At 35.3% G+C, this 26009-nt stretch overlaps 1 protein-coding gene across 2 annotated transcripts in view; it reads left to right on the plus strand.

Moving 5' to 3' along the window:
* Window positions 1–26009, plus strand: part of CDK13 (cyclin dependent kinase 13) — a 122392-nt gene that overhangs the window by 69690 nt on the left and 26693 nt on the right. For both annotated transcript variants that reach the window (XM_031031442.2, XM_081800763.1), the window contains exons 6-7: window positions 8477–8666; window positions 9885–9941. In XM_031031442.2, coding sequence (XP_030887302.2) covers window positions 8477–8666; window positions 9885–9941 — 247 coding nt within the window. The remainder of the gene's footprint in view (window positions 1–8476; window positions 8667–9884; window positions 9942–26009) is intronic.

A 26009-nucleotide genomic window follows, 5' to 3' on the forward strand; every position in this document is an offset into this window, starting at 1 on the left:
TTTTTTTTTTAAAGATTTTATTTATTTATTTGAGAGAGAGAGAATGAGAGACAGAGAGCATGAGAGGGAGGAGGGTCAGAGGGAGAAGCAGACTCCCTGCTGAGCAGGGAGCCCGATGCGGGACTCGATCCCGGGACTCCAGGATCATGACCTGAGCCGAAGGCAGTCGCTTAACCAACTGAGCCACCCAGGCGCCCTGTATTTTACTTTTCTTATTAAAGAATACAATATATCTCTAGGTGATAAAATTTTTTAACATAGCTGCATAATGTGCCACAGTATGGATATACAGATTTATCCAACCATTTCTTTATGAGCATTCAATTTTTCCCATTGTTTTTTCCATTACAAACAGTACTGCTGGATATGGCCTTATACATGTATACTTGCATACTGGTGCTATTATTTCCTTTGGTTTATTCCCAAATGTGGGATAACTAAGTCAACAGACATTTGTGTTTTTAATTAATAGGTTATCAGGTTATTTTGCCAAAAAATTGTAGTAGTATATGAGTTTCATTTGGAAATCACCGGATATTGTCAATCTGATAGGTGAAAGTACTTTCCTGATTACTAGTGAGGTATGGAGCATCTTATATATGTTTATCATTTTGATTTCCCATGTGCATTCTTTGTGACATTGCCATTTCTTTCAGTTAGGTTGTTTGTTTTTTCCTTATCAAATTGTATATTAGACATAGTTGTTAATATATTTAAAAATGACTGTTTGTGTTCCTTGTAGAAAAGTCAGAAAATGGCAGCATAAGAGGAAAGTAAAAATCACCCATCTGCTCACACAGAGATAAACTGCTCTTAGAATTTTGATATTGGACATTTTTCTAACTCTATGTATGTATATAAGTTCCTACTATGAAAGTTTACTTGGCATGCTATATTATAAAAATATTATTACGTATGATTTTACTAATGTTTAAATACAGAGTAAGGAAAAATAACATGCAATAGAAAAAACTTTTTAAAAATGCAGGTTGTGAGACGCCTGAATGACTCAGTTGGTAGAGTTTGCGACTCTTGAACTTGGGATTGTGGGTTTGGGTCCCACGTTATGTGTAGAGCTTACTCAAAAATAAATCTTTAAAAATAAATAAATAAAAATCAAAATGCGGGTTGTGACCTACTAAATTGATTTCATGACACAGTTTGAAACAGTTGGAAACACTCGCTTTGAAACATTGCCTAAAACTATATAAATATATAACCTTGATAAAAATAAAACCAAAGTTAAAATATGGGAACAATATAGCTCTTGATTCAGGATAATTTGAAAGCCTACTAAAATTTTTATTTATTCATTTTTGTTTCAGACATTTAAATATTATTGAAATACTCAAACATACTTAAAAATAAAGAAAATGGGATGATGAACCCCAGTGTCGCCATTTCTCACATTTACCTGTTACCACATTTTGCTAATCTTACTTCATTTATCTCTCCCTACTTGTTTTTATTTTGCTTGACCATTTTTAAGTGAATCCCAGGCATCATATTGTAAACATAAATACTTGATTAATCATCTGTCTATAATAGATAATGAAATTGGGTTATGTTAAAAAAGAAAGAGGCCTTATACCTAACAAAATAGACAATAATTTTATAATATCATCTAACAGTCAGTGTTTACATTTACCCAGTTATCTTAGAAATATTTTTTATAGGAGCTTTGTTTGAATCTGGATGAAACAAGATCTATATTGTATGTGGTTAATTATCATTTTAGGTCTCCTAGAATCTTCTCTTGCTTTTTAGAAATTTCATTCCACTTATTTACTGAAGAATAGGCCACATTTTGGATTTGGCTAAATGCTTCCTTTTGGTGTCTTTAGCTTGTTCTTCTAACTTGCATATTTCCTATAAATGGTAATTAGATCTATAAACTTTTTCAGATATAATCCAATTCTTTGGCAGTTATACTTCAAAGATGATGCTGGAAGCTATTATCTCTTATGGTTTCTTTTTTTAAGATTTTATTTATTTATTTATTTGAGAGAGAGAGAGAGAGAGAAACAGCATGAGCGGGGAGAGGGTCCGAGGGAGAAGCAGGCTCCCCGCTCGAGCCGGGAGCCTGATGTGGGACTCGATCCCAGGACTCCGGGACAATGACCTGAGCCGAAGGCAGTCGCTTAACCAACTGAGCCACCCAGGCGCCCTGTTATCTCTTATGGTTTCTATGGGCAGGAATTTGAGAGCATCTTGGCTGGGCAGTTTTGATTCAGGTTCTCTCATGAGGTTGCCATGAGATGTGGATTAGGGCTGTAGTCACAAGAAGGCTTGACCAGAGTCGGAGAATCAACTTCCTTCACATGGCTGGCAAGTTGTAATTCCATTATTGGTGGGAGGTCTCAGTTCTTCTTCACATGGGCCTTTCAACACAGTTGCTTGACTGTCCTGACAGCTTGGTGGCTGGCTTTTCCCAGGGCAAATTATCCAAGAAAGTAAAATGGAACCTGCCATGGTTATGTGACCTTGCCTTGGTAGCCAGTGACATTATCACTTCTGCAATACTTTGTTGGTCATACAGACTGTCCTTGAATCACTGTGGGAGGGCATAGATACTGGGAGATGAGAAGCACTGGGGGCCATCTTGGTGGCTGGCTACTGTAGATGATTTTTTTTTTTTTTAAAGAAACTCTTTTTTTTTTTTTTAATTTTAAGTAGGCTCCACATGCAACGTGGGCTTGGATTCACGACCCTGAGATCAAGAGTTGCATGTTCTACTGACTGAGCTAGCCAGGCGCCCCTGCCATAGGTGATTTTAATTTAAAAGAACAGGATTTTTATTTCTTTGATCTTATACTTGTCTGTCTCTTACACGAAAAATGTTAATTCCTAGGATATTAACGTAGTCCTACAATATACATAGAATAATTTTAAAATAACAATACTAATATTAATTACTAAGAAGACTATTGAATAAAGTTTTAGATTTCTTAGTGTTTCTTTTTGTTCTTAGAATATACCCCACTGGGTATAGTTAAAATACTATGATATAGGGGCGCCTGGGTGGCTCAGTCATTAGGCATCTGTCTTTGGCTCAGGTCATGATCTCAGGGTCCTGGGATCGAGCCCTGCATCGGGGCTCCGCAGGAAGCCTGCTTCTCCCTCTCCCACTCCCCTGCTTCTGTTCCCTCTCTCGCTGTGTCTCTCTCTGTCAAATAAATAAAAAATCTTAAAAAAAAATACTATGATATAGACCATATGCAGCCAGTTTGATACACATTTAGGTTCATCTGTTTCCAATTTTTAGGCATTACTTTTTTACCCTTTTGGTGTAATGATGTATATTAATCATGTAAAACATTACATGATTCCAAACTCAAAACTTTAAAGTAGGCCACATTCAGAATAGTCTCACTTCCATTTCTCTTTTTCTTGTTCTTTCCCTTACCTATGAAAAACTGGGTTTTATTTTTAAAATGTTCAGTTCATCATTTTAGTTTCTTTTCTATATATTCACCCTCCCCTCTGTATATAAAAGGAGCATAACAGTGAATGCTGTACTGTGCCTGGTTCTTCACATTTAATCATGTATCCTGAAGATTAGTCTCCATATCAGTAGAGATTGTCGTCATCCCTTTTTATGGCTCTACAGTACTCTACTGTGTGGATGTGCCACAGTTTAGTCAGTCTCCTACTGACAGACATTTGCTTTTCAGTATTTTACTGTTAGAAGTAATGCTGGGGGCGCGTGGGTGGCTCAGTTGGTTAAGCGTCTGCCTTTGGCTTAGGTCATGATCTTTGGGTCCTGATCGAGCCCTGGATCAGAGACTCCCTGCTAGTCTGCTTCTCCCCCTCCCTGTGCTGGTGCTCTCTCTCTCTCACTCTCTCAAATAAATAAATAAAATCTTAAAAAAAAAAGAATGCTGCATTGAACAGCTCTGTGCCTACATCATTTTGTGTTTTTGTCAGTGAATTTTGGGACAGGTTCCTAGAATTGGGCTTGTTAAGTCAAAGGGAAATGCTAAATGTGATTAAACTAGGTATTGCCAAATTCCTAGCAGTGTATGAGAGTGTTTCTCACAGCTTCTGCAGTAGAGTCTGGTGTCATTCTTTTGGATTATTGTCAGTTTGTTATTGTGGTGAAGTTTCAGTTTGAAAAATAAATTTTTCTTATGAGCAAGGTTAAACATCTTTCCATTGATTTAATGGGAATTTGTTGTCTCCCTCCTCCACCTCCCCAGTGAGTTATCTGTCTTTTGCCCACTTTTCTGTAGGGTTGTTAATCCTTTTCTTTCCAACTTAGAGGGACTTTTTATGATGGATATTAATTAGTTATCTGGAATATAAGTTGTAAATGAATATTTGCAAGTTTGCTTTACTCTTCTAAATTTGTTTGTAGTGTTTTTAGCCATGCAGTAGATTTTTATTTTTACATAGTCACATTATCAAAGTGTTTTCCTCTTATTTCTTCTTGATTTGATTCCCAGTTAGGACAGGTTTCCTCACTCTGAGGTTATGAAGAAATTCATGTTTTTTAAAAAATGTTTTCATGGTTTTATTTTTAATATTTAGCCGTGGTTCATGTGCTTTTTTATGCTGGTATATGTTGTGAGGAACAGATGGGTTTTATCTGTTTCTGTCTGCCTATTCAGTTGCTCAAATATTGCTAAATAATAAGTCCATCTTTTGTCCCATTGAATTGATACACCATCTTTATCATATATTAAAGTTCTGTACATGCTTGAGTATATTTCTGGATGTATTTCATGTTCACTTAGCAGTATTATACTTTTTAGTTATAGACCTTAATTAATATCTGGTAAAGCCTCATGCTCAGGTCCCCTTTTCTCTTTTAGGTGTTTTCATTGCTGTTCTTATTTATTTATTTTTCTATGTGGATATAACATCAACTTTATGTTTAATTGTAGGGAAAAAACCCTGTATTTTTAAAAATTGTGGGGGTGCCTGGTTAGCTTAGTGAGTTAAGCATCTGACTCTTGGTTTCAGCTCAGGTTATGTTCTTGGGGTTGTGAGATTGAGCGAGCCCTGCATGGGGCTCCATACTCAGGGCAGAGTCTGCTTGAGATTCTCTCTCCCTCTTTCTCTACCTGTCCCCCTGCTTGAGTTCTCTCTCTCTGAATAAATAGATAAAATCTTTAATAAACAAATAAATAAAAATTGAGCTTGTGCTTAATTTATAAATCATTTAGGGGAAAATTGACATCTTCATCATGTTGAGCCTCTTATCTAAGAATGTGTGCATTTTTTTGTGTATAGTTTTCTGTCTTATAAGAGTATCCTATTTATCTTTGAAGGACTTGGTACATTTCTTAAGTTTAAAAAAATTAATCTCTTATTAGAAATGGAGTCTTCCCTTTTGTCTTTTAACTGGTAGTTATGTTAATGACTATTGTATATTTTATTTTTGCTGTTTTTCTCAATTGTGTTACTGTTTTTAATAATTTTTTCATTGAATGTTTATGTCTTTTTCAGGGACCAAAAGATCATGTTATCTGTATATAATGAGAATTTTAGCTCTCCTGTTTCAATTCTTATATCTCTGATTCAGTTCTTTTTTTTTTTTTTAAAGATTTTATTTATTTATTAGAGAGAGAGAGAGCACGAGAGGGGGGAGCGGGAGAGGGAGAAGCAGACTCCCCGCTGAGCAGGGAGCCCAATGCGGGACTCGATCCCGGGACTCCAGGATCATGACCTGAGCCGAAGGCAGTCGCCCAACCAACTGAGCCACCCAGGCGCCCCTCTCTGATTCAGTTCTAATAGAAATAGAATGCAAGCCATTCTATTATAATTTAAAATAATCTCTTAGCCTCATTAAAAAAAAATCAGTTGTTAATTTAAGTATTTTTATTTAACCCAATATATCTAATAGATCAATGTAATCAGTATAACAGATTATTGAGATACTTTATATTCTTTTTGTTGTTGCTGTAGTAAGTCTTTGAAATCTAGTGTATGCTTTCCACTTGCAGCACATTGGTCTAGCCACATTTCAAGTATTCAGTAGCCCCATGTGGCTTGTGGCAACTGTGTTGCTCTGCGCAAACTCTAACTACTTTCTCCATTATTTAATCCCATCAAAGATAGCTCTATCAAGTACCGATTATTTTATAATCTACTCACTTTAACTCAACATCAGTAATACATTTCCACATTGGTATTATACCTCTACAGTAATTTTCAAAGTGCATGGTATGATGTACATGTACCATGATAACCAGTTTTTTTTTGTTTTCTCTTTGCTTATTGTTTTGCTTTTAAATATTTAATACTACATTGCTTTTAGTGAACATGCTTATAGCTAAATCTTTGCAATCTTTATTTCCTTATGCTAAATATCTATTAATGTACTTGCTATGTAAAAGGAAATGTAATTTTTAAAGCTTTGGTGTATATTGTCTAATTATATTTTATAAATCTTCTAATTTACTAGCACTATATAACATTATCTGTTTACCTCACAGTATTTGTCAATACTGCATATTTATTGTCTTTCTTTTTGAGATCTTTTCCCTTTAGTTAACTGAAGTGTTATATTACTTTGTATATTTTGGTTGATAGTGAGATAAACACATTTTCATGTATTTTGGACAAAAATATCTTTTGTATATTGACAGTTCATTTTATTTCTCATTTTCTCTTATGGGATTGGTCTTCTTTTGTACTGATTTTTAAGACTTCATTTTATATTATGGATATTGAGCCATTTTGTAGCAGATGTGTTTCTCCAGTTTGTCATTTACTTTTTCCTCTCTTCCATATTGTTTACTTATGTACGTGATTCTAAATTTTTATTCAGTAAAATCTGTTGGTTTTTAATGGGGTTTTGTTTTGCCTTTGGTATAACTCCCCATCTTCCTATGGTGTTACACATTCGTCCCATTACCGATTTTGCCTCTTTTTTTGATGGTTGCTTTCTTAATTATTAGATGTATATTTTAGGCTCTGTTTTCTGGTGTATATTATGTTACACTTTTATGTCTGTCCCTACAGGTCATATTAATCTCTGGTAGATTAATTTTCAGAAGCATTTTAGCTGCTACTTTGGTTTTTGTTTTCTTTAAGGTGAACTTTAGAATTATTTTGTGAAGATAAGTATCCTGTCAGCAAAAGAAAATAGAAACAAATCCTTGGTTCCTTTATTGAAATTGCTTTAAAATACAGAATTTTACAGTTTGGTATTTAATGAATTTGTATAGTTCTTGTTAAAGTTTATTCCTAGTCCTTTGTATTAATTTTTTTTCCTTATGTGGAGTTATTTAAATTTTATTTTCTAATGAGTTGTTACTTGCATGTATGAAGTCTTTTGATTTTTATATATGATTTTCTCTAACCCAGGTACTCTCTTTTTATCTGTTGGATTTTCAAGGAAAATAGTCATCTTTATTAATAATTATATTTTTCTCTATTTCTGTGTTTATATGTTGTCTTTAATTTTACTTACTAACTTCCAAAAAAATAATAATTTTACTTAGTAACTCTAGAGTAGTTACTAGTAATGAATGTTTTTGTCATGTTTTACTGTTCAGTAAGACTTGGTTGTTGATTTGAGAGAGGTACCATTATAAATTAAAAGAAAAACTTTTATTTAAATTACAGTTAGTTAACATACAGGGTAATATTAGTTTCAGGTGTGCAATTTAGTGATTCAGCACTTACATACCACACCCAGTGCTCATCTAATCCCCAACTTTCAAGAATCAATCTTACTATGCGTGAGATCTTTGTTTTTAATTAGGAACTGTTTGTTAGCTTTCTTCAGATGACGTTTTGGCATGTTAATAGCTTTTTTCTTTAATATATTGAATTTTGTTAGTTTTTCCATTCTTGAATTGATAAATTAAACTTAGTCTGATTGGAATATTTTTAGGTACAGCTTTGGTTTCAGTTTGTATGAACTTCAGTTACGATTTTTGAATCTCTTATAAGTACAGTTGTTGTGTATGTGCTATTTTAGGTTTTGGTAGCAAGATTAAGCTGGTTTTATAAAATAAAGTTGCAGTTTGTATGCTTTCCAATGCTCTGGAGCTGTATAAACAGAATTAAGTTATATGTTTATTGAAGGCTTAATAGAGATCATCTAAAAGTCCTAACTGGGCCCAGACTCTTTTCTTATGAAACACAATTCTTTTAACACTTTAAAATTTTCTTTGATGAACTATACTGATTTTATTCAGCTTCTGCTGAGAGACAGTTTGTTCAGTATATAAAACAGTTAAGAATTTATTTTACATTAATCACACCCAGAAACTATGCACTGTAGGGTTGATTTGATATCTTAACAGTTTCCTTCAAAAGAAGAAAATGGAGTTAGATGTTTCCTTGGGATGCATTTATTGATATTAGATTCAGAGAGAAAGATGAATGTTATTGAAGTGACAAAGTAGGGCTTCTTTTCAAGGAATAATTTTCTCCATAGCATTTATTTTTTTAAATTTTGAGCCTATAGAAAAGTTTTAAGAATAAAACATTTTAACGAATTAATTATTCTTGTTCTTAGGTGCATTTTATCTGGTGTTTGAATATATGGACCATGATCTGATGGGACTTCTGGAATCAGGCTTGGTTCATTTTAATGAAAATCACATAAAGTCATTTATGAGACAGCTCATGGAAGGTCTGGATTATTGTCATAAGAAGAACTTTTTGCATAGAGATATTAAATGTTCAAATATTCTTCTAAATAATAGGTATGATGTGAGTTTCATATATGTGTTTAAAATGAGTGTTATATAATGTATACCTTGATTCTGTTAAAAAGACTTAAAATTTATTGCTCAAACTGTTTTAACATATAATCAGCAATATTACTGCTTGAGGTATATCTGAACTTGTGTTAAATATACTTTAATTAATTTCCAATAATAGTTTTTAATGTACATAAAATAATACTTAGTTGATTTCTCATTTGATATTCTTCCAAATAATGTGAATGAATATTCTAGTAATTAATAATATGATTTCAGCTTTAGGTTAGGAATAGATCTAAGAATTTTTTTTTACTTAGAAAATTTTTTACACTAGTATCACAGTTTTAAAGTGAACTCTTTTGAAGTACGTATACACACACATATGCATAAGCAGATTTTTTTTTTTTTTTTTTTAAGAGAACGTGCAAGTGGAGCATGGGGGGACAGAGGTAGAGGGAGAGAGAGAGAATTTTTAGCAGTCTCCACACCCACCGCAGAGCCCAACAGGGGGCTCGATCTCATGACCCTGAGATCATGACCTGAGCCAAAATCAAGAGTTGGACACTTAATTGACTAAGCCACCCAGGTGCCCCTACATAAATGGGTATTTAAAGTATGTGTTAAAAACATTTTACTGACAGCATAACCTGAGCTCTGATAATTCTTTTATAATTGGTATTACTTGTTAGTTTAAGTGAGGCATGCCTGGTTCTGATTTTAGTAGGCGAAAGGGTTCTATGTACCTAGCCCCTCTAAGAACTGGAAAATTAAACAAATTTAAAATGATGTGATTTAGTCTTATGCATTATTTTGAATTGAACAAGTAGTGTGTCTAATTACTAAGTAGCAGAAATAATCTCAGTTTATTTACATTGAAGTGTACTTTTCTAAATAGGAACTAAGTAGTACTAAAATACTGTAATGCTAGTACAGTAAAAATAGTAGTGTTGGTGGTGGTGGTGTTACTTGAATAAGAGTAGCTCAGGTCACCAGAGGAAAAGTACTACTTTTTTACTTTGTTGTGAGTTTATCTATTTGCCTTTCCTTGTAGGACTTAGGGTACTGCTGTGTGATCCAAAGTTAAAGTTTATATATTTTTTATTAGTTTTAGGAATAGAATATGAATGTGTATGATATGATTAGATATCTATGAATGGATACAAATATGTATGATTTCAGAGTAGACTAATACTTTTTATTCATTTTGTCTTCTACCAGAGGGCAAATAAAACTTGCAGATTTTGGACTTGCTCGATTGTATAGCTCAGAAGAAAGGTAAGAGTACTTTCAAGTGACTGTTACAGACAATAGAGACCAGTTTTAAGAATACCTTATTGATTATTTTTTTTAAGAAAAGGGAAATTTACTTTTCGTGGTTAAATATGTGAAATAATGTAATTTTGTACCATATTGGAGTGACTGTTTTAATTACAGATTTTATGCATTTATCTCAATTTAAAAATAATTGTTTTTTGGCATTTAGAGGTAAATGTAATTTCTTTAAAAAAAAATTCATACTTAAATTTCTAATGCAGACTCAGATATTAAGATGTTCGTGATTTTTGTGTTTGGTGAAAATCTTAGTATGTGCTTTTTGTATTGCATGTTTAACGTACAAACTTTGTTTTAATTATTAGTTTGGACTTCTGTTTTTTTAAAACTATAGTTTTATCTACAGTAACGGTTGTTTTAATCTCATTAGAGCCTTTTATTTAAACTATTGTGAAGAAGTTCCATTGTATAACTTTTCTGTGTGGAGCTTCTGTGGCTGCAGTTGGGATGTATATCCCATTTGGCTCCTTTGGTCATGGTGGTAGTGAAATATGACTTGTCTCATTAGAACTAATATGGGGGCACCTAGCTGGCTCAGTTGGTAGAGCATGCGACTCTTGATCTTGGGGTTGTAAGTTCGAGCCCCACGTTGGGTGTAGAGATATGGAATTTCAAAATAAAACACTTCTGTGATACAGTGGGTTTTATGTAAACAAACTATGGAATTAATTGGGCTTAATATATTTCTAGTATGGCCCATTTCTTTCCTGTCAAACAGTACTGTTTATTTTCAGATATATATTCTGTGAAATACTTTGTCAATTCTGTAATTTCTTTACTGTAACCATAATTTAATATAATGATGCATCAGTTCATTGGAATTCTTAGAAATAGGTATTTACTTTCACTGAATGTTGGCCAGTTTCTGGTTAGTTGATAAAATCCTCTTGTTTGAATTTTTTACAGTGAAAAGTTTATTTTTGAATCTTGCCGTGCCTGTCATGTCATTCTGAAAACTATTTTCATTATTTAGTGTGGAGAGGTTTTTAAATGGTATGTTTAAGATCCATTAGAATTCATTAAACCCCTCAGAAACTGTGGTGTAGACAGTTTTTTGGACAGGGCTCCAGTCCCCTATACTTCCTTTAGCCAGAGGTTTTCCACTTTTGTTTTACTTGCTACACTTCTAATTAATACTTTGTTTTAAGAAAACATTGTTTTTTTTTTAAGTTTAAACTGTTTTAGGTGGCTAGGTGATGGACACTGGGAAGGGTATGTGCTATGGTGAGCGCTGTGAATTGTGTAAGACTGATGAATCACAGACCTGTACCCCTGAAACCAATAATACATTATATGTTAATTTTTAAAAAAACTGTTTTAAAGCTTAAAAGCTGTAACCCTGATTTTGTATTTGAGAAAACTGAGACCCAGAAAGGATTGAGTGACTTTAAAGATGAGAAAATATTTGTTGGTAGAGTCAAGAGTGTATAGTTTGAAATTTCCAACTCCCAGGTTTTTTGTTTTTTTTTTCTTTTCCATCCTATATAATAATGCCTCTTGATAGAAATTGAAGGAAAAAACAGACTGGCCAAATATGCTCTTAATCCAAAACGTCTCTTGATGTATATTTGTATATTTGAATAACTAAATTTTAGTGACTGTTCGTTAGGGGGGAAATTCTGCTTAATTAAGGATTCTGTCTGCGTAGTTGGTTAATTGAGATTTCACTGTAGTTTAGATCATCCTTTCTTAATACAGGTGTATGTGTTTGTCATACTTGATTGTAAATCCCTTTCTTGTTTTCATGTTAGGTTTCAGTGGAGATGGAGAACAGCTAAATTACCATTTTCATCTTATAGATTCTTTTTATGCTGATATTTATTCACATTGGAACAGATATGTTCCAGAAAAACTGTAATGTCAAATTTTACCTATCAAACTCCATTTTCCTATTTATTTTACCTTTTAAAATGGAATGTTGGGTTTCATTGGAGTGCCAAGGGTGTGGTGTGTTCACTGAGCCATGGTCTCCATTGCTCTACTGAATTGATACAGGAATTTTGAGCTTACAAAAGTAGAAAATTTCAAATTTGCATCTTTGGATAACATATACTGAATTTTCCTGCTTAACCAAATTCGTAAGATAAAACCTTGGTGTGTTATTTTGTTTTGTAAGCAAATATCCTGTCTTTTAGGGGCTTATATATTCCCTTAAAACTTTTCTTTTTCGGATTTGAATAATTCCAGTTTCTTTAAAATCAGAGAAGTAGGCTTAATTTTAATGAAATGACTTTAAAAATACATACATTGTTCTAGTAAATTTTTTTTTTTGCAAAGATTTTATTTATTTATTTGAGACAGAGAGAATGAGAGAGACAGAGAGCAAATGAGAGGGGGGAGGGTCAGAGGGAGAAGCAGGCTCCCTGCCGAGCAGGGAGCCCGATGCGGGACTCGATCCTGGGACTCCAGGATCATGACCTGAGCCGAAGGCAGTCGCTTAACCAACTGAGCCACCCAGGCGCCCTGTTCTAGTAAATTTTTTTAATTTAATTTTTTTAAATTAAAAACATTTTTTAAAAGATTTTATTTATTTTTTTTAGAGAGAGAGAGATGGCGAGAGAGGGAACACAAGCCAGGGGGTAGTGGGAGAGGGAGAAGCAGACTCTCCCCAGAGCAGGGGGCCTGATGCAGGGCTCTATCCCAGGACCCTGGCTTCATGACCTGAGCCGAAGACAGACTGTTAATCGACTAAGCCACCCAGGCACCCCTCTTGTAGTAAATTTTAATAACATACCAATTTTTACCATACTGCCTTTAGCAGATTGACTATTGTCCCAGCTTTTCTAGTTATTTCTTGAAATAAACAAGTAACAAATGATTTTTCATTCATATTTCTTTGTCATTATAAGCAGGAAGAAAGGTAAGGCTTTCACGTAGTAACAGCCATCCAAATGTTAAGTCACTTGGAAGTATTTTCTAAGTAATTAGCTATTACAGATAGAATAACTGAAGTGTTCAAGAAATTATTGCAAGGTGTTTTGTTTGTTCCCAAACAGGAACACATTTCAGCTAACCACTGTAATAGTTTCAACTACATTCTCACTTACTTGGTTTCAGATATCTTTTTTGAATTTGAGAACTGGATGGACTGATAGTCAATACTTAGGAATTGAGGATGGGGGGTGATGTGACCGATGTGGATCTCCTCTGTCATGTGTGCTGAGTGGAAGAAAGGAGAACCACTGGGTTAAAATTAGGGGGAAATGATTTCTTTAAACTTCAATAAACATTTTCTCATTTTGCATACTAGTATTTATACTTTGTCCCATTTGGCCTTGGGAAATACAGAACTTGAGACCAGAGGTTTTTGCCCATTTCTTTACACCTGTTCATTTTTTTCAGTAGCTATTTTAAAATCAACTTTCCCGGGGCGCCTGGGTGGCTCAGTTGTTAAGTGTCTGCCTTCGGCTCAGGTCATGATCCCAGGGTCCTGGGATCGAGCCCCGCATCGGACTCCCTGCTCTGCGGGAAGCCTGCTTCTCCCTTCTCCCACTCCCCCTGCTTGCGTTCCCTCTCTCGCTGTGTCTCTCTCTGTCAAATAAATAAATAAAATCTAAAAAAAAGTAAAATAAAATAAACTTTCCCTGAAACTTTGAGCCACAAAATATACCCACCTCTGAGTTTTATTTTACCAAGTTATTGCTCCAGTGCTTTCCCAAATGACAGGATATCTTTTTCTCTTTAGGTGACTGTCCCATATGAATAAATATGTGCTTTCCACATAAACTGAAGATAACTACATTTTCTAGAGAAGAAACTATAACTTAGCAAATTTACTTTTTTAATTAAAGGAACATTAACACCCTTAGGGCTCAATCAGGAGGACTTTGGCTCTAGTCCTGGCATTGCCCTTTATTTAAGCAGTTGTGGCATCTTGGGCGAGTCATTTAATCTCTCTGTATCTTATCATTCTCCACGCCAAGATGAAAGATTTAAAAATCTCTAAAATCCTTATTTAAAGGGTATTGGAAAACATACCTCTTAGGGTTCTACAAGTTACTGTGATCAAAATAAGGTTCTTAAACATTTTTTAAGGGAATATCACCATCTAGTGGCTTTTCATAAAATTGCCATTAAAAGCAAAAGTAAATTTTTCCTATATATAGGAAAGCTATATATAGGTATCAGTGGAAGAGGGAGAAAGTATTACCTCTTGCAGCTTATCCAAGGACTAGATGAAATTATATCCAGGGCTTATTACTTGTGTTTTTGTCTTTACACCTAAGCTAGAATTCTAGTGAGTTTAAAGACAGGGTCCAGGGTGCCTGGGTGGCTCAGATGGTTGAGCGTCTGCCTTCGGCTCAGGTCATGATTCTGGGGTCCTGGGATCGAGCCCCGCATTGAGCTCCCTGCTCCTTGGGAGCCTGCCTCTCCCTCTGCCTCTCTCTCTCTCTCTGTCTCTCATGAATAAATAAAATCGTAAAAAAAAAAAAGACAGGGGCCATATTTTACATATTTATGTTTTTTATGCCATAAAATTTAAAACACATTCACAGTAATTGCTTGATCAATTCTGATCCAAGAGAAGGTCATTCTGTTCTGGAGGACCCTCCTGATATAGATTAGTGCAGGGAGCTTTGGGGATTGTAGATAATACAGAGGATGTTCTGGGAGACCCCGGGCCAGTATTAGCACCATAGTAATAAGATTGTTAATAATGTAGTAATAATAAATAATGTGACTAAACAAGTTTAGGAATGGGAATCTCATTTAGATTGCTGACCTAATCATAAGATCAAGACTAAATTGTACTTCCTTTGGTCCTAATGGAGTAGCTTACATTTTTGAGCATACAAAATGGGAAAGACAATTTAATTTTTTAGGATATGGTGTGCCCCCTCTTCATGTAGGGGAAATCTCATCCATTCCCTTAATGCTGAAGATTTACAGATCTCAATTTCAAGCCTTCATCTTTTGATCTCTAAACCTGTGTGTTTACTGGACAGCTCCACCCAGGTGATGCAGGTACTTTAAATTAAACATATTGTTACAAAGCCTATCTTCACATTCCCCCCCAAAAAGTCTGCTCCTTTTCCTTTTTTCCCTATTTTGGTTGAATGTATTCAGTCACTCTCACATATAGATATGTCTCCTCTAGACCACTGTAAATAGAATTATATTGCTTTTCGTACCTCTGGTCTTTTTCCCTAACATTCTTTTCTTTTGCCATTCTTATTACTGTCCCCTGCCTGCCACTCCCCGCCCCCCTCCCCCCAAGATAATAGCAATGTTGAACTAAACAAGTTAAGCTCTTAAGTGCCTTTATGAATCTACATAAGTTGTTTCCTTTTGTATGGAATTATACTCTCCATTATCTCAGTCTGACAAATTTGTTTTTTCCTTCAGTTCAGTCACTACCTCCCTTGAAAAATTTACCCCATATCCTATAGTCACCATTGGGCACATCTTCCTTTATGTGTCCAGAATACATTATTCATTAATTTACATAGTACTTAAAGTTTATTATTATAATTTCTGTTACCACCAGACTTTAAGGCTTTAAACAGCTCCAACCATGGTTGTTTGGTTGGCTGTTTGTTTGGTCCAGCCATCTCTTGGTGCCTTAGTGCAGTACCGAGCTCAGAGTTTCAGTAAATATTTGTTGTTTATAAAGAAGGAACAAACTTAACTAGCATTTGTGCATGGTAATTTATTATATATAGTCCCCTTTCACAAGAATTATTTTAAGGGAAACCAGTTCTCTGAAACAGGTGGTATAGATATCATTCTTAGGTACAAAGATCATGAAACTGAAATTTACAAAATTTCAGTGTATTTTCAAGATCACATAATTAGTGGTAGAGCTAAGACTCAAACTTGAATCTTTTGACAGAAAAGTTTTTTATTTTCATTATACTGGAGTTCTTCTTTGGTAAGACTCTGGATCTAACCTTGATTTCCTAAAATAAATTTCCCACTTCTAAAAGTATCTTCTAGGTGCAGAGCTCTAGGGGCATCTAGAATCTGCTTTGGAGGTACCATTAGGCTGATGGCAGGTTTTTACAGTTGTAACAACAAACAGTCCCTGAATTTTACTGTCTCTGCTCTCTTGGCCTTCAAATAATATATTTTATTTTTGCCCAGTGAAGGATACTCATTTAGTCTTCCTGCAAGTTGTATGATATTTCCATTTCTGAATCTCCCTTAAAGCTCCTTAAATAACAAATGAGAAGGCTATAATTGAAAAATATTTTGATAACATCAGATATTTTAAATAACCTGAGGTTTCACAAGTTTTATTATCTACAAGCCTGATTGACTTACATTTTAATATCTTGTTGACCACATTAAGGTAGAAGTTTTGAAAAAACAAAACAAAACAAAGGAAGTATTCTCAACAAAGTTGTCGTTTTTAGAGTGTTGTTTTTTTCCCCTAGCGGAAAAGAAATAGTGTCTGCTTTCTTTTCAAAAACTGTTGAGATTTACAGGTGAAGATACTCAGTAGAAATTGAAATTCAGAATTTGTAACGTTGAGGTCAGTATTTCTGGATCTTTACAAAGTTTAGTTTTTACTAAGAGTAATAGCTTACTGGAATTATTGTTTGGTTTTTTAAAATTTAATGGCAGAGGTATTTTGTGTATGTGTGTGTATTTTGCCAGGTATGGAATTTATAACTTAGAGTTTAACTTAATTATGGGAGTAAATGGGGTGGTTTATTTTCTGTTTTTCGGTTTTCTTTTTTTTAAGACGTATTTTAGAGAGGGCGGGCAAGCGGGGGAGAGGGCCAGAGGGAGAGGGAAAGAGAGAATCTCAAGCAGACTCCCCAGTGATTGGGGAGCCTCATGCGGGGCTCAGTCCCAGGACCCCGAGATCATAACCTGAGCCAAACCAAGAGTCAGACACTCAACCAGCTGAGCTACCCAGGGACCCAGGTTGTCTTTTTAAAAGTGTATTTATTCTGTACCATCTAAGAACCTATTTGTTTTTCAGTCCTATTTCTTTTTTCATAGTAGTAAATTCACTTTTTATGGAAATACTGGGTAGGGATCTTGAGAATGTAATTAAAAAAAAAAAATCCATGAAAGAAAAATAAAGCATCATATATGAGGTGTCACATCAGTTGCATTTTCTCTTTGTGATCTAAGCAGGACCATCTTTAGGATGTTGATAATGGGTAGCTAAACCTAGTAGACCAAATTTGACAGGTTCATTTTTGGGGATTCTGGATTTTCATTTACTTGTCTAACTTCAGATGATCTATTTTTATATTATAACAGTATTTCGTTTTCTTGGGATTTAAACATCCTAGTTTCAGAACATAGTCTCAGTTACTTTTACTTGCGTCATTATGTTTGTGAAAACAGTTTCATGATCGTACCATGGAATATTTTCTTTAATACTCATTTGTTAATAATCATTTAAATTAGGGATGCCTGGGTGGCTTGGTCGGTTAAGCGACTGCCTTCCACTTGGGTCATGGTCCCAGGGTCCAGGGATCAAGTCCCGCATTGGGCTACCTGCTCAGCGGGGAGTCTGCTTCTCCCTCTGCCTGCCGCTCTCCCTGCTTGTGTGTGTATGCGCTCTCTCTCCGACAAATAAATAAAAATCTAAAAAATAATAATAATAATAATCATTTAAATTAGTGAATTAGGTGATTTGAAATTGGCTTTATTTGCTAACTCCATCTACCTTGGAATTTGCTTTTATGATTAAAGTCTTTTTCTGTCTGTATACTTTCTCAGTGTTTGCTTCCTTCTTATTTAACACTAAGGGGGAAAGTGAGGAAGGATATCTGTTTTGCAAAATTCTTGAATAAATCATCATGTATTCTTGGCTTTAATAAAACAATCATGTTCATTATCTGTTGTCAATGTTAACTTTTAAAAGTTTATTATAAACTAGTTTATTAAGAAGCTTATTTAAATGTTTATTTAACAGATGCTTATCTCAAACATTTACAACATAATTATAGCACCACTGTCTTCTTGAAAGTTTTCTTGCCAGCTCTGCTGTCTCCCTGGCTTTTTCTCTAGCTGTAGAAAATAAACATTTGCTCAACCTTCTGAGGGAACTGATGCTTCAGTGTGGTTGGAGCAAGAACCAAGTAATAAAGATTTTTATGGGCCTTGTGTGCATGTTCTCTAGGAGGCAGCAATGTGTATTAAAGGTGTAACATATTGACATCTTATCCTGTCACTTCGTATTTTGGAAAGTGGATTGACCTTGTAAGTCTGGAAGCAAGGGCAATCAGTTAGAAAGCTGTTGCAGTAGACCTAGGTAGGATGATTATGGTTAGAATTAGGGAATGGGCATAGATGTTAGAAAGACAGATGAATTATACCATAAGATATAAAATTGTTAGAACTTGGTGGTTGAGTATGTGTTGTTAGCCACATCCCTGCCTGTACCCCTACTGTAAGAGTTCTGCTTAAGCAACTGGCTAAATGGTTTGGTAGGGTAAGCTAAGCTTTTACAACATACAAAACCTCAAAATTCAATGGCTTAAAGAATACGAAATTTATATGTAGTTCTCACTTAATGATCAGGAGTGGTTGTTGCTTACCTCAGTGGGCCATTAAGAGTATTTAACCATCTCATTAGATCAGGGGGTGTCTACTTCATACAGTCATTCAGGGATCCAAGTTGGAAGATCTGCCATCTTCACATGCCTTCCAAGGCTGTCACCACCTCTTGTCAGGCAGAAACTAGAAAAAAGGAGCGAGGAGTGTTATGAGCCAGACCTAGAAGTGGCACTCATCACTTATATTCATGTTCCATTGGTGAGAACTTGGTCATGTGCTCACACCCAGCTGCAATGAGGATGGGATGTAGTGTAGATGGGCAGCTACCATTGAAGAAAAGAACAGATTTTGGAAGACAGGTAGTAGTCTCTGCCATAAGTGGTGATGCCATTTCCTGAGACAGGAAACAGGCAGCAAGTGGGGGGCAAAAGATGATAAATGTCCTTTTGGATGTGTTCAGATACAGGTACACTTATAGGACTTCTAAATTTACCTGCGTAGTAAAAACAGAAAAGTGATTGTAAGATCTCAGTTGGGAAAAAATTACTTTTGTTTCTCTGTAGCAGTGTTACAATACAGAAATTTCAGAGTTATTTTTCATGGAAAATATCAAAAGGAGGAAAGTGGGAGTGAAAATGGAAGATAAGGGAGAAAGGGCATGAGAAAAAAAATGTGTTCATTGTTATGTAATAGTTAGGCATACGTCAGTCGATTAAAAATATTAAGAACTGCTTACTCTGTGCCAGACCAACCTAGGTAATGCCTACTGGTTAAGTATTAGAGATACAGCTATGAAAGACAGACCAGGTTCCTGGTCGCATTTACATGGTGATGAGAGAAGGTAGACAATGAACCTGTGGAATAAAGATTTTAAAATACTTAAATGCTTTTACAAAGCAGATAAAATAGTGACTGTAGGGTCACAGTGGGCATGTGGGTAATTTTTAGCTAAGGTAGTTAGCATAGACCTTTGAAGAAGTAAAATTGAGCTAGGACCAACCTGAGTGATGAAAATGGGATAACTTAATGAAGACATAGGCCACAAATATTGCAAGTAGAAGGAACTCAGCAACCTCAAAGCTTGGGAATAGACTTGGCAGGTTTAAGGGCCAAAAAGTTGGCCAGTGTAAAAATAGGAGGTGAGACACTCGGGAATGTGGTCTTACCAACTTATGTAAAGTTTAAATGTTACGTAGTTACAGTGGTATGATCTGGTTTTACGCTTTAAAAAAAAACCTAAAAAAAAAAAGTGGGGGAGGAAGGCTAGGGATAGATGATATGGCGGAGAAATTAGTACCAATGAAAAGGTAATGATGGCTCAGACTAAAAGATAATCTTGACTTACACTTTTTTGAAATTGTGGAAAATTGTTGGATTTAAGATCTGTTTGGATGTAGAAATGACAGCAGTTGTTGATAGGTCAGATGTGAGATTTGAAGGAAAGAGGAATGAAGGACGACAGATTTTTTGACTTTTGAAGCAGAGGTGTTAAAAACAGATCCCAGATTTCTTTTGTAGATTTGGTACGTGTTTCTCCAGTAGATTCTGAGGGGAGACATGGCATTTGTGCATTTGATAAATTTTGTTAGCTGAAGGCTCTTCATGTTTTTCTCAAAAATATAAATTATAGTCAAAAAGAAGTATAGACTATTATATATGTTGAAAAAATGAAGCATTTTAGGAGCAGTTTAGGTATTTCCTTTTATATAATTCTCTTTTTATTTTTTATAAGGGTCTTTAAGAAAGTTAGCAACTCTGGTTTGTATATTTTAGTTATCCAGAACCTCCGAAGGACCTCAAAGGCCTAGGATCTTGCTCTGAGCATTTGCTTTTGCCTTTTATCTATTTAGACCAGATGGCAGGTTGAGCCGCCTGGGGACACAACCCTTATGGTGGTGCTTTTGTTTGTTGGGGATAAAGGTAGGGAAGACCATAACTGTTTCTCATCTCCCCACATCCACCCCACCCCAGTCTTTTGAATTCCTGGGATTATCTAAGGGCAGAGTATTGAGATCTGTCATTGAACAGATAGTCACTGATCTCTATTGATATGTCATTCAATGTAAAGAAAAATTCGATGAAAATTCAGTGATGGTACTTTGTTTTACAAAAAGTACATATCAGTCCAAATATTTATTCACTTTACAAATGGAAGAATTTCCCCAGTTTTGAGATACTCGTGTTTTAAAATCAAACTTTTGGGACGCCTGGGTGGCCCAGTTGGTTGAGCATCTGCCTTTGGCTCAGGTCATGATCCCAAAGTCCTGGGATTGAGTCCCGCATCGGGCTCCCTGCTCTCAGTGGAGAGCCTGCTTCTCCCTCTCCCACTCTCCCTCTGCCTGCAGCTCTGCCTACTTGTGCTCTCTATCTCTCTGTCAAATAAATAAATAAATAAATAAATCTTAAAAAAAATAAAATTGAACTTTCTGTGTCATATTTTACAGTTGAATGTTTTGTCTGTCTTTACCTAGTTCTTCTGACAGAAACTAAAAATTTAGAAATATTTGGAAAAGCCATTAAATGGTATATATGAAATATTTTTGCCACATACTTAGAAGTATATTTCATCTAGTTTTGTGTTTAATCATTTTTGATAATGTACTAAATATTTTCACTTATGAATTTGATAAAAGTTAAAAAATTAGTCTTAATTTTAGCTGCTAAAGTTGACTATGTTCTGAATGTTGCCTAGAACTTGATACATAGTATATAAAATAATCTTTTATTTAAATATTCTTTTCAATAAAATTTAATAACTTTAATTTGTGTGATTTCGCTACATAATTCAACATACTTTTAATTTTTAAAACATATTTAAAAACCACTCTTAAATATAAAAATAAAGTATTAACTGTTTACAGATAGATTTATATTAATTTAAACATTTTCTTGAGACCATAGGTATCCAGTTACACTTGAGTTAACAAGACCATAGGTGTCATATGCTTATAGATCCTTGAAATGTTTTTGAAAACTGGTCATTAAAATTTTCACAAACTTGGGCGCCTGGGTGGCTCAGTCGTTAAGCGTCTGCCTTCGGCTCAGGTCATGATCCCGGAGTCCCGGGATCGAGTCCCACATCGGGCTCCCTGCTCGTCGGGAAGCCTGCTTCTCCCTCTCCCGCTCCCCCTGCTTGTGTTCCTGCTCTCGCTATCTCTCTCTCTGTCAAATAAATAAAATATTTAAAAAAAAAAATTTTTTTTTCACAAACTTTGTTCTCCCACCCAGCTAATTCATATATGTCAACTGAACTTGCAAGGTCGTATACATCAAAGTGTCTGGCCTGTGTTCAACATTGTTCTGGGCTTTGTGTATGGGGTTCATAATAAAGAATGGTACGTGGGATTTTTTTTGTCTTCTGGGGAAGATAGAAAACATAAAATAGAATATAGTGTTAAGTATGATTAAAAAAATAAGAATGTGAAAATAAATCTGTTGATAATAGAGATTAGAGTTTATGGAGATTAGTCTTTCACTATGTCTTGAAGGAAGTATAGGATTGAATGAGAAAAATAGGGGATTTCAAATTTAAAAGGAATTAAGGCATAAACCGGTGAACTTTTTTAAATCAAGGTATAATTGACATACAACACTGTATTAGTGGGGGCACCTGGATGTCTCAGTTGGTTGAGTGTCTGACTCTTGATGGTCATAATCTCAGAGTCATCAGATTGAGCTCCACTTCGGGCTCCACACTCAGCACAGAGTCTGTGCTGCTCTGCTTCTCCCACCCCCGTCTCTCTCAAATAAAGAAATAATAATAAATAAAGGTTTTATTTTATTTGTTTATTTGAAAGCAAGGCAGAGATAGCAAGAGAGAGAACACAAGCAGGGAGGAGAGGGAGGAGCAGGCTCCCTGTTGAGCAGGGAGCCCAATGTGGGGACTCGATCCCAGGACCCCAGGATCATGACCTGAGCCAAAGGCAGACGCTTAACTGACTGAGCCACCCAGGCGCCCTTAAAATAAAGATTTTAAACAAAATCTTTTAAAAAAACTACACACATACATATTAGTCTCAATGTAATGATTTCACAGTTGTATACACTCTGAAATGACCACAATAAGTCTAGTCATCATTTGTCAGTATAAAAAGTTACAAAAGGAAAATTTCTGTTTTATTCTTGTGACGAGAACTTTCAAGATCCACTCTCCTGGCAACCTTTAAATAGGTACTATAGTACCATTGGCTGCAGTCACCATTCCGCACACCACATCCCCATGACCTAGTCATTTCACGACGGGAAGTCTGTGCCTCCTGACCCCCCTTCGTCCATTTTGCTCCACCTCCTCGCTGGCAACCACCATTCTGTTCTTTATATCCATGAGTTTTTTTATTATTTGTTTGATTTTTAGATTTCATATATAAATGAGATCATATGATATTTGTCTTTTTCTGTCCACTTATTTCACTTAGTATAGTACCTTCATGGTCCATGCATGTTGTCACAAATGGAAAGATTTCATTCTCTTTTATGGCTGAATAGTATTTTCATTGTATATACGTAGTCTCCTTGTCTGGGTTTTGTGTTCCACAGATTCAGATTACTACAATTAACCCCAGTCCAGAAGCAGATGATCCTTCTGATGTATCATCAGAAGGTCAATAGTAGCCTAATGCTACATCACAGTGCCTCCATCATTCACCTCACTTCATCTCATCATATAGGCATTTTATTATCTTACATCATCATAAGAAGAATGAGTACAGTACAATAAGATATTTTGAGGGGGAGAGAGAGACCATATTCACAAGTTTCATTACCTTATGTTACTATAAATGTTCTATTATTATTGCTGATCTCTTCTTGTGTCTAATTGCTAAATTAAGCTTCATTATAGTTAGGTATGGATTAGCAAAAAACACAGTATATATAGGGTTCAGTACTATTTGTGGTTTCAGGCATCCACTGGGTGTTTTGGATTATATCCCTTATGGATAAGGGGGGACTACTATGTGTACCACATCTTTTTTATCCATTCATCCATCGATGGACGCTCAGGTTGTCCCGTATTTTGACTATTGTAAATAATGCTGCAGTGAACATGGAGGTTCAGATTAGTATTTCCATTAGTCATATGGGTCATATGGGATTTCCATTTTTAATTTTTTGAGGAACCTCCATACTGTTTTCCATAGTGGCTGCACCAGTTTACATTTCCACCAACAATGCACAAGGGTTCTTTCTTCACATCCTTGGCAATCCCTATTATTTCTTGTCTTCTTGATAACAGCCATTCCAACAGGTGTGAAGCGATCTCTCATTGTAGTTTTGCATTTCCCTCATGATTAGTGAAGTTGAGCATCTTATGTGCCTGTTGGCTATGTGTATGTTATCTTTGGAAAAATGTCTCTTTGGATCCTATGCCCATATTTTAATCAGGTTTTTTTTGTTGTTTTGCTATTTGGTTGTATGAGTTCTTTATATATTTTGGATATTAACCTCTTAGGAGATACACGATTTGCAAATATGCTCCCATTCAGTAGGTTGCCTTTTCATTTTGTTGATTGTTTCCTTTGCTGTGCAGGAGCTTTTTAGTTTGATGTAGTCCCAACTTGTTTATTTTTGCTTTCATTGCCTTTGCTTTTGGAGTCAGATCCAAAAAAAGAAGAAAAAAAAAACCCACCAAGACTTGATGTCTGGGAACTTGTTGCCTGTGTTTTCTTCTAGAAGTTTTATAGTTTCAGGTGTTAACATTCAAGTCTTTAATCCATTTTGAGTTAATTTTTGTGTATGACATAAGATAGTGGTCCAGTTTTATTCTATTGCATGTGGCTGTTCAGTTTTCCCAACACCATTGATATTTAAGAGATTGTCCTTTCCCCAGTACATATTCTTTTTTTTTTTTTTTTAAGATTTTATTTATTTATTTGTCAGAGAGAGAGACAGCACAAGCAGGGGTAGCTGCAGGCAGAGGGAGAAGCAGGCTTCCTGCCAAGCAAGGAGCCCAATATGAGACTAGATCCCAGGATTCTGGGATCAGGACCTGAGCCGAAGGCAGACGCTTAACCCACTGAGCCGCCCAGGTGTCCCTCCCCAGTGTATATTCTTGCCTTTGTCATAAATTACTTGACCATATATGTGTGGGTGTATATCTGGGCTCTCTATTCAGTTCCATTGACCTATGTGTCCGTTTTTATTCCAGTATTGTACTGTTATGATTACTATAGCTTTGTAAATTTGTTTGAAATCAGGGAGTGTGATGCCTCCACCTTTCTTCTTCTTCTTAAGATTGCTTTGGCTATTTGGAGTCTTTTTTGGTTCCATACAAATTTTGGGATAGTTTTGTATTATTTTTGTGAAAAATGCCACTGGAACTTTGATAGGAATTGCATTGAATCAATAGAATACTCTGGATAGTGTAGACATTTTAACAATATTAATTTTTCTGATCCATGAGCATGGAACATCTTTCCATTTATTTGTGAGTTTGGTTTCTTTCATCAGTGTCTTTATGGTTTTCAGTGTACAGGTCTTTAATCTTGGTTAAACTTGTAGGTATTTTATTCTTTTTGATGCAGTTGTAAATGGGATTGCGTTCTTAATTTCTCTTTCTCATACTTTATTGTTAGTGTATAGAAATGCAGCAGATTTTTGTATGGTTGATTTCATATCCTGAAATTTTACAGAATTTGTTTATTACCTTTAACAGTATTTTGGTGAACCCTAACGGGTTTTCTATATATAAAATCATGTCATCCACAAATAGTGACAGTTTTACTTCTTCTTTTTCAGTGTTAGTGCCTTTTTATTACTTTTTATTGCCTAATTGCTCTGGCTAGGATTTTCAATAATATGACAAATGAGAGTGGGTAAGAGTGGGCATCATTGTCAAGGATATTCATATCTGTATTCATCAGGGATACTGGCCTATAATTTTGGTTTTATGTGATGTCATTGTCTGGTTTTGTTAATCAGGGTAATGCTGTCCTCATAAAATGAGTTTGGAAGTGTTCTCTCCTCATCAATTTTTTTTTTTTTTTAAGATTTTATTTATTTATTTGAGAGAGAGAGAATGAGAGACAGAGAGCATGAGAGGGAGGAGGGTCAGAGGGAGAAGCAGACCCCCCGCCGAGGAGGGAGCCCGATGCGGGACTCGATCCCGGGACTCCAGGATCATGACCTGAGCCGAAGGCAGTCGCCTAACCAACTGAGCCACCCAGGCGCCCCCTCTCCTCATCAATTTTTGGAAGAGTTTGGGAAGGATAGGTATTAAGTCTTCTCTAAATGTTTGGTAGAATTCATCAGTGAAGTTGTCTGGTCCTGGACTTTGGTTTGTTGGGAGGTTTTTGATTACTGATTCAGTCTCCTTACTAGTAATTGGTCTGTTCAGATTTTATTTTTCTTCATGATCCAGTCTTGGAAGATTATATGTTTCGAGGAATTTTTATTTGAGCCTTTTACCTTTTTTTCTTGTTGAGTCTAGTTAAAAAGTTTTGTCAGTTTTGTTTGTTTTTCATAGAACCAGCTCATGGTGTCATTGATCTTTTCTGTTGTCTTACTGATCTCTAATTCATTTATTTCTGCTCTGATCTTTGTTATTTCCTT

The sequence above is a fragment of the Leptonychotes weddellii genome, chromosome 12 (assembly GCF_054177405.1).
Source record: "Leptonychotes weddellii isolate Sample4059 chromosome 12, ASM5417740v2, whole genome shotgun sequence".
Classification (NCBI taxonomy): domain Eukaryota; kingdom Metazoa; phylum Chordata; class Mammalia; order Carnivora; family Phocidae; genus Leptonychotes; species Leptonychotes weddellii.